The 9,381-nt window shown below is 60.1% G+C and overlaps 1 protein-coding gene across 1 annotated transcript; it reads right to left on the bottom strand.

Annotated features, from left to right (window-relative positions):
* Positions 1-866: 866 nt before the first annotated feature.
* On the bottom strand, positions 867-2,210 carry POU3F1 (POU class 3 homeobox 1; the record flags this gene model as incomplete). The annotated part of the gene is made up of 1 exon (XM_081224843.1): positions 867-2,210. One exon carries the CDS (start codon positions 2,208-2,210, stop codon positions 867-869), a length of 1,344 nt encoding a protein of 447 aa, XP_081080969.1.
* Between the last annotated feature and the right edge of the window lie 7,171 nt (positions 2,211-9,381).

Raw genomic sequence — 9,381 nt, 5'->3', positions numbered from 1 at the left:
CGCAGACCCCTCCAGCGTGGCCGGGAACCGAGCCGGAGCTCGGATAAAACGAAACGAAAAATGAACACTCGAATTTTTTTTTGTTGTTAGTTTTTCTTTTTTGTTTGTTTTTTGTTTTATTTTGCTTTTTGGGGGTAGGGTAGGGGAAGGTAAGGGGAAAAAATAAATTAGGCTAGATTAAAGCTTTGGCTATTTCCTGCTTTTATACACAGACGCGGCTCTCGCGGCCTCCCCTCCGGGGCCCCGATAAATACAGTATACAGCGATTTAAATTAAGGGCGCGGGCGGAGTTAGAAGGACCCCAGGAGCCGAGAGGCTCCGTGAATAAATAAAAACTGTAAAAAACCAAGCCCGGAGGAAAGGTAAGGGGGATGGGGCGCATCCTTATGAGAGAGAAGAGGCGTGGAGCGAATAAAGTGACAGTCCCCCACCCTCGACCCTCAGGCTCGGGAATCCGCGCCGGGGAGAGGGATGGGGAACTCTCCTCTCTCCGTCCTCTCTCCCGGGTAATCCCTAACCCCGTACCGCGTTACCTGTCGCTGTGGGGAGGCCGCTGCCGGGATCCGGCCCCGAACAGCCCGGGGGGGGGCAGGGGCGGGGGTCGTCGAGGGGTTGGGGGCAGGGAGCAGGCGGCGGGCAGGATGCCCGGGGTGAGTTGGCGCGTTCCGGATCTTCGCTCCTCTCTCTCGGGGCTCGGGCGACGCAGCCTATCGGCCGTCTTCGCCGCTCGCAGAAGAGGGTCGTCCGGGTGTTTGGTTTTATTCGAAAGTTTCTGGGCTTTTTGTAAAATCCAAAGCAACCGAACAAAAAGAGTTCAGGCCGCGCGGCGCCTCGCCGCGCACCGGCGGGGGGCCCGGCCCGCGGGGTCACTGCACGGAGCCGGGCAGTGTGTGGTGGTGGTGGTGCAGCGCGGCCGGCGGGGGCGCCGAGGGCGGCGACGCACCGCCCCCGCCCGGCCCCAGCTCGCCGGGTGCGTACACGTCGTCCATGGGCGGGTGGCCGGCGCCGGCCGCCGGGGTCATGCGCTTCTCCTTCTGCCGCCGGTTGCAGAACCAGACGCGCACCACCTCCTTCTCCAGCTGCAGGCTGTCGGCCAAGCCTGTGATCTCGTGCGCCGAGGGCTTGGGGCACTTGAGAAAGTGGCTCTCGAGCGCGCCTTTGACCCCCACCTCGATGGACGTGCGCTTCTTGCGCTTGCGGCCCTGCGCCGCGATCTTGTCCATGTTGGTGGGGCTGCCGCTGGACGAGTCGGTCTCCTCCAGCCACTTGTTGAGCAGCGGCTTGAGCTTGCACATGTTCTTGAAGCTCAGCTGCAGGGCCTCGAAGCGGCAGATGGTGGTCTGCGAGAACACGTTACCGTACAGCGTGCCCAGCGCCAGCCCCACGTCGGCCTGCGTGAAGCCCAGCTTGATGCGCCGCTGCTTGAACTGCTTGGCGAACTGCTCCAGGTCGTCCGAGCTGGGCGCGTCCTCGTCCGAGTGCTCGCCCACCGACGAGCCACCGCCGCCCGCGCCCGGGTGCAGGTGCGCCGCTGCCGCGTGCAGGCCGCTGGCGTGTGCATGTCCGTGTGCGTGTCCGTGGGCGCCCAGGTGCGGCGGAGGCGACGGCTCCAGCTGAGCCTCGTGGCCGTCCTCGTGCAGCGCGTGGTGCAGGCCCGGCCCCGCGCCGCCGCCGCCCGCCGCCAGCATTCCGGCCAGGCCGCTGCCGCCGCCCCCCGGGTAGGCCGCCTGCGCGTACAGCCCGAGCGGTTGGGGCTGGTGGCCCCCGCCGGCCCCCGGCGACGGCGACATGGCCGGGCCCAAGTGGTGTGCCGTGCCGCCCTGCGCCCATGCCGCGCCCGCGTGGGCCGCCCCCTGGTGCACCAGGCGCGCGTGGAAACCGCCGCCGCCGCCACCGTCGTCGGCTCGGCCGGCGCTGCCGCCGCCCGCCTTGCCGTGTTCCAGGTGCGGGCCGCCGGCCCAGTCGCCGCCGCCGCCTCCTCCCGTGGGTAGCCACTGCGGGTGCGCTAGGCCCACGGGGTGGCCCGCGCCCGCGCCCAGCCACTCGTGGTGCATCAGCTTCTGCACTTCGCGGTACGCGGCCCCCGCGTGCAGCCGCTCGGCTGCCGCCGCCGCTGCCGCTGCCGCCGCGGCATCCGGATGCATAAGCGGTCCCGTGCCCCCGGCTCCGCCGCCGGGGCCCCGGGGCAAGTACTGCGCGGTGGTGGCCATGCCGCCCCGCGCCCCGCGCCCCGCGCCGCGCCGCCGCCGCCGCCGCTCCGCTCCGTCTGCGGGCCCCGCCGCCGCGCTCCGCCGGCTTAAAGCCCGACCAGCTCAGCGCTCTGGAGCCCCACCCCACCCGCCACCCATTGGCTGCCAGCGGAGCCGCCTCCCGCCCCCCGGCCCCGGCCCCCGCCCCCCCTGCCCGCCTGCCGTTCGGCCCGGCCGCCCAGGGCTCGCCATTGGGCCTCACTCCTGGGGTCCCGCGCGCCGACCATGCTGATTGGCCGCTGGGGCTTCATTCACAGCCCCCCCTACCTTCCGCGTATACGCTCACGCCCCGGGGGCGCGGCCGCCACGTGGGGAGTGGCGCGGGGGTGGCACTGGGACCGCACCCCCTCTCGTCCTGGCTGCGTGGGCCCCACTTTCCCCCGGCGCTGGAGACTCCGAGCCCGGCGGGTCCCACGCTCCAAGCGAGCAGAATTCCCGCCGGTCACCCGCCCGGGTGGCCAGAGGCGGTGGCGAGGATGGCGGGCTCCGGGAGGCGCTCGGGTTCCGAGAAGCAGCTCAGCCCCGCGCTCCTCCTTCCGCCGTGCCGCTGCCGGCGGGCCGGGATTCCCGCGGGTCTCGGCGGCTGCGAGCGGCAGGCGGCGCGGGTCCCCGGCTCGGTTGCGGCGCGGCTGCTCACCTCGCCCGCCTCGCCTCCCGCGACTTCCAGCGGGCACGGAGCTCTCCTCTGCGCTCCTACCCGGCCCGTCTCGTTTTCCCTCTGAGTCACCCTCTAGACCACCCAGCGCAACTCCGTCGACCTCCGCCGCCCTGAGAGAGCGTCGGGCGCGGGCAGAGTCGGACTGGCCCCGACTTCACGCCTCTCACGGGCTCTCCTTCTCCCGGGCGCCGCGGCCCAGGTGAGTACCTCGCGGGTGGCTCGGGGCCGGAACAGCCGGCGGCAGCGATGCTGTGGGGAGACGGGAGCTCCTGTAACCAGGCCGATTCCGAGGTTCCTGAGTGAGAGGATCTCGAGGTGGAGACCGTGGCTCCGGGAAAGCACCGCCGACAGGAATGGTGGACACACTGGGCCCACGGGTATCTGACCCACGCCGCCGCCTCGCTCCTTCTCCTTCCTGCCTGCCCGGCTCATTGGCCTGGGTCATGGCGGGGTCACGCCCCGGGGAAGCTTGCTCTAGGTGAGGAGTGGCGTGGACATGGGGAAGGGCGCTGGTGCCTCAGAAATCCGGCGTGCAGGCTGGGAGCTGTCCAGCCTTGCAGGGAGCCCTGGGCTGGAGTTTAACCCACTTGCCTGGGGCTGCTGAAAAGGGAACTGGGACTGAAGAGGTCTTGTTGGAAAGGTGCGGCATGCGATTGGCTTACCTACTCATCCCCCAGGCCTTTGAGGACTCCCTGAAGGAACCTGAGTGGACTTGGACCCCAGCATCAGCTCTTCTGTGCCATGCTGGCTGGAGGATGAGTGGAATGAGCTGTAGCCTCCACGTCTTCCCCACGCTGAGGCTTGGCTCTCGGGGAGTCTTCCAGCTGCCAGTTCACCTCTTTTCTATCCCTGATCTTGCCTCCAATGGATTCATAGATTCCAGGGCCCTGGGGGTCCCAGATTGGAGGACCGAGCTGGGGGCCCAGCTAGGGCCCTACTGGCAAGTCAGGACTGTGGAATAAAGCCTCAGTGTGTGAAGAAGGGTGATGGGGGGCTCAGGGGGCAGCCGCAGTGGGGGTGACTGGGGCAAAGTCGACAGTGACAAGGGTCATCCTTGGGCACAGACTGTGCTCATCCAGGCCCTAAACGCCCTAGGACCAGCCTCTGGCTAGCCCCCAAGGGATGGGGTGGCCACTGGCCACTGTCCTGAGCAGAGTCCTTAGGTACCACTCCCACTGCAAGAACTGTGATGGAGCCCTGTGTCTGAACCTAGCTAGGGATGCTGGGCTTTCCTGGACTCTGGCCCAGGAAGTGGTCACCTTGAGGCAGCCCAGGACTTCCTGGTCCACTCGCCTTCCTGGCCTCTCTCCCAGGCTCAGGAGGTAGGACCAAGGCTGGGAATCCTGTAGTGAAGTCCCCTCTCACGCCAGCCCTAACCAGACCTGCATGACACTGAAGCTTGGGCTTCCAACCTGGACCTGCCACTGTCTTCCTGGGCAAGAATAACTCTGGCCCAGTCTTCTAGGGCTTGGTTCTTCTACCTGTAAATTGGGAATAACAGTACCATAAGCAGCACACCTGTCTCACTAAGGTAAGTCAGAGGGTGGTACAAGACAACGTGAGTGAAAAGGGCTCAGAAAGGACTTTCACTCTCGTTGTTTCTATTGTTAGTGCCCAGTGAATGAACAGGTTACTCCCCCTCTCTAACTAAATCTCAGCTTGCTCCTCTGCAGAGTGGGGTTCTGGAGGTTTGGGCCAGGTGACCTCTCTGGTAAACTCCCTTCCAGCTCTGATGGTCTGTGAGTCTATGAACCTGTCTCAGTTTCTGTCAGAGGAAGGGAAATGTCTGGACAGTGGACAGGTGTTGTTTGGAACGGTCACCATGAGCAATGGGTGCTTTACCAAATGCTTTTCATTCATCACGTTACCTGCCGCTCTCAGCCCCGAGAGTGAGCGCTGGGATTGTTCTCCCATTGCACAGCTGAAGGAACTGAGGCTTGTCCGAGGGCAAAGAATGCGTGGAGGTCCCACTCCCCATCATCCTCCCTGTGGCTGTGGGATGAGAAGGGTGTGGAGGCAGCGGCTTTGGCCGTCACAGCAGAGAGAGCTCACAGAGAGAGCTCTCTGGTCAGCTGGCACTCTTTTTTTTTTTTTTTTAAATTTTTATTTATTTATTTATTTATGGCTGTGTTGGCTCTTCGTTTCTGTGCGAGGGCTTTCTCTAGTTGCGGCAAGTGGGGGCCACTCCTCATCGCGGTGCACGGGCCTCTCACTATCGCGGCCTCTCGTTGCGGAGCACAGGCTCCAGACGCACAGGCTCAGTATTTGTGGCTCACGGGGCTAGTTGCTCCGCGGCATGTGGGATCTTCCCAGACCAGGGCTCGAACCCCTGTCCCCTGCATTGGCAGGCAGATTCTCAACCACTGCGCCACCAGGGAAGCCCCAGTTGGCACTCTTGAAGCTGAGTTCCCCAGGTCTGTGCTGAATTGAGGGGTGGCTGCGGCAAAGCCAGGCTTCTAGGTTGCCAGCTTGTAAGCTAGCAAATCTCAGTCCCAATCCCATTACCCCCCTTCAGTACCCCTGCCCTTTGCTTTGCCTGTCGGAGCCTCAGTTTCTTTATCTTAAAATGAGGACAGTAATGCCTGCTTCTCAGGTTTGCTCTGAAGCTGCAAGGATGAAACAAAGCATGTAATTTAGATGCCCCCTCTTAATATGAGTTGCTGCTCTGGGGTGAACAACAGTGTGAACTAGGAAAGGATAACATTCCTTTCTCTGCTTTGGAAGTTTTACATCTCCTACAATAATATGGGTTTGGTCTTGAGTCACAATTTTCTTATATTTGAGAGTTAAGTTTTCCCTAGGAAGTCTCGACATCCCCTTTGCTCTTGCCCCTAGAGATTCTGGGTGGGACACTGGGGGCTATGACATGGCCATTGGCAGAGACACCTGTTACAGAGCATCTCCTTTCTCCAGGAGCCCTACCCTCATAGACCACAGAGAAAACCCAGAACACGGAAGTCAGACAGCCAGCTGACCAATGCAGACACAGAATGGTTTAGGCATATGAACAGATGTGCATTCACACACACACGCACAAATGTATAGCCCGCAGATACACACATGAAATTTAGCCTGGAGACAAACATTCAGAGTCATAATAGGAACACATGGACTCCCATCATTAGGTTGGATATTCAGAGTCACACAAATCAACACACAATGATAAATACAGGCATGTGTCTCAACAGGAACATTCGCAGAACCCATGCAGAGGCTGAAGTCGGCTCAAGTAGGCATTCCTTCAGCAACGTAGACATAGAGGGGACCTGCAGGCCCTTCGGGTGACAAGCATGGAGGCTGTCAGCTGGCACGCCAATTCACACAGATGGGCACACCCTCGTGTGTTCACAAACATGAGCACACACTCTCCCACCCAGTGCACAGATACAAAGAGGCCCACCCCACGCATCACACAGACACCTACATCCTGTAGGAACTAACCCATCTGCACAGCGGATCAGAAAGCAGAGGAAGGGGCTGTACCCAGCCCTGAGTTTAGTCCATGCGAGTCAGTGGCCCCACTCATTCGAAGGAAGCAGGAAAGCCCTTTCTTTTCATATATTTTTTTTCACTCTCCTTGTCTGCGGAGGACAGCTCCCAGCCAGGCCGCCGCCAGTCTCAGAGGCTCCCCAGCCTCCCTCCCCAGCAGGGGCCCCCGCCCAGCCTGCCCCCAGGCCAGGAGCTGCCCGGGCGGGCTTTCCCAGAGTGGTGAGACCTCCTCCAGGCTCTGGAGTGTGACCGAGCGCCTGCTCATTTGACACAGGTCACCGAGCCTCCGGCAGATGGGGCCCTCGCTGTGGGGGATCTCTGAGCTGGAGGGGCTGCAGGGGGAGGCTCTGTGGGGCTGAACTGCAGCTACACAAGCCCCACATTCTCTGTGCAGTCTCAAGTCACAGACACAAACCCCTGCCACCTACATTCACACTCCCGCCTGAGAAGTTCAGACACAGCCTCTAGAGTCTGACCACACTCGCCATCAGCTGCACTGCAGCCACACATGCACTGTAATATTCCAGACGCACATCCCAGACAGGCGAGCCTACGCAGTGGCGCACTGAACGAGATTTGGGAGGAAGAGGAGGCAGCTGGTTCCGGCTGCTTTCCCGCTTTGGACTCTGGGCCCCTGCCGCTGTGTCTTGTGTGTGGGGGCAGTGGGTCCTCGGAGTCCAGGGCAGCACTGAGAGGAGATGCAGCCGCAGACCCAAGGCTTTTTCAGTGTTGCGGGAAGACCGGCTCCAAGACACTCCACCTGGATTCCTCACAAGTCAGGAATGCTGAGCGGAGCTAAAGAGAGGAGAGATCGGGCCCGTGGGGAGGGCTGCTAGAGGAGCTCGTGTCCTAGGATGCCCTCCTGTGTGCGTGGGCTTGAAGTCTTTGTCTGAGGCAGGCTGGGCTGGAAGGGGGGCGGGATGCGGGCAGCACTCAGCCCACTTCCTTTCCCTTCTGCCAGTCTTCTTATGACCCAGATCCTGTATTTTCAGAGTGTCAAGGGTCCTGGGTTCCATCTTGACTCAGACCCAGGCCTGCTGGATGACACTGGGCCAGTCTCAACCTCCTGACCTCTGTGAGCCTCAGCGTCCTCATCTGTAAGCTGGGCAGGATGGTCTCTGCTGGGTTCTTGTGAAGGCGGGATGAGATCACTGCCCCGACTGAAACTCGGAAAGGGGAAGCATGGCTTGGTTTTCCTCCCTGGCTGCTAGGGGTGAGTAAGAGGCTGTGTGAGCAGGAACAGAACCTGCCTGTTCCCCCAACCAGTTCTTGCTGAGCGGTGTCAGGAGTGACCACGCCCATAACCTGCTTGTTCTGGGCTGGAACATGTTTTTGACTGGAAGAGTCTGTCAGGGTCCTGGCTGCTGCAGATTCCAGCCTGGGTAAGCACATCCACTCCCTCTGTGCAGGTTGGTGCCAGCCAGCCAGATTCATAGCGCTCACCACCATCCAGAGAGCTCTCCCACGAGGGATGTGATCACTGTTCTGAGCTCTCAATCCCCCACCTCTCTCCCTCTAAACTCAGCCCTTCTAGGTGTCCTACCTCTTTTGTCCTTCCAGTGCTCAAAAGAGCCTAGCATAGAAGAGCAGAGAGGTAGGAGAGGCATGGCTGCCTTTGGCCGAGGAGAAAGAAGCAGTCTCATTTAATTTAAGGTTCCCTATCTCTCAGACTTGGGGAAGGGAAGGAAGGATGAAAGGTGGAATATCTCTCAGGGATGAACCTTTCCTTGTATTTTTGCGCCTGCCTCGGCCCCCTAGGTCTGTGTGTGGTGTGGGGATCCTCCCAGTGCATCAGTAGAATATTCAGATTAGGGGTGGTCAATTGCTCTTGAAATTTACTCTCATTTTTAGCAGAATGGCAGCCTCTGAGCTGGCGCTAATGCCCACAATCCGGTTATGCAGAACACGCTCTCTGCAAATCGGTAAATCATTAGCGGGGATTAATCACTCTGAAAGGCTGGGGCTGGGTTTGAGTTTCTCTCTCTCTTTTTTTTTTAAACACACTTTTTATCTGGAAGCCTGCAAAATTCAACACCACAGGGTGGGGTGGGAGCAGCAGTGATGATTTAAGTTCTTGTCACCATTGTTAGACAAGGGAGGTGCCTTCCTGGGCCTGGTGTTGACTCTGGCCCGAGGGGTGGGGGGTGGACAGCTCAGGTAGGGGGGAAGGGAGGGAGGGGAGTTCCCTTGTGTTTGTGTGCATCAGTGTTTATGATAGTGTGTTGGGGGCTTGGTGTGCTTGTATCGGTGGGTGACTGTAGGTTAGCTCGCTTGCGTGAATTACTGTTTGTACCTTACAGATGCCCAGAAGTATTTCAGCGCTTGTGTTTGGGTGCTTGTGCTTGGTTTGTATTAATATGTGTGCATTAGTGTTTGTAATCGTATCAGACAGTGCTTCCCTTTAAGAGTGGTTTTAAAGACCACACCTCACCTTCCTCAGCCTCCAGGAAGCTCTTGAGGGGGAGTAGGTAGAGCTGGAGGGAGGTCCCAACTTCACCTGTGGGAGGGGGCATGGCTCATGGATTATTTACATATTCATGAGCTGCTGTCTCTTGGAACTCCCCTCTGGAAGAGACTAGCATGAGGCCCCTTATGGCAGATGGGGAGATGGGACCGTAACGCCTCTCACTCTGCCACCCCAGGTCTAGTGGCTGTGCCTCCTCCGCCCATGGACTGGGAGAACCCAGGGTTCTGAAACCCAACTTCTGCAAAGCTGCAGTACACACAACTCCAGTTCCTGATGGGAGCTGTGTGGCGGTGATGGGAAAGCTCTTTTTCCTTCCTGGTCCATGACGCCCCTATGGCGGCTCTTGGGGAAAGAAGGTCATTCTTCCAGCCAGAACCAAGCTGATGAATGGGATTCACTCCCACTCAATGTCCACACCAGGCCAGCCTCCTAATCCCTGTCTTTCTCCCTAGTTTAGTGCAGCCCAGCTTTGGAGCAATAATTATTTTCAAATGACCCAGTAATGACATTCCTAGGGT

Source organism: Mesoplodon bidens (genome assembly GCF_964165515.1).
Source record: "Mesoplodon bidens genome assembly, chromosome: 2".
In the NCBI taxonomy this organism is placed as follows: Eukaryota; Metazoa; Chordata; class Mammalia; order Artiodactyla; family Ziphiidae; genus Mesoplodon; species Mesoplodon bidens.
Note: the sequence above shows the minus strand (reverse complement) of the source record. Positions and strands in the feature narration are given on the sequence as shown.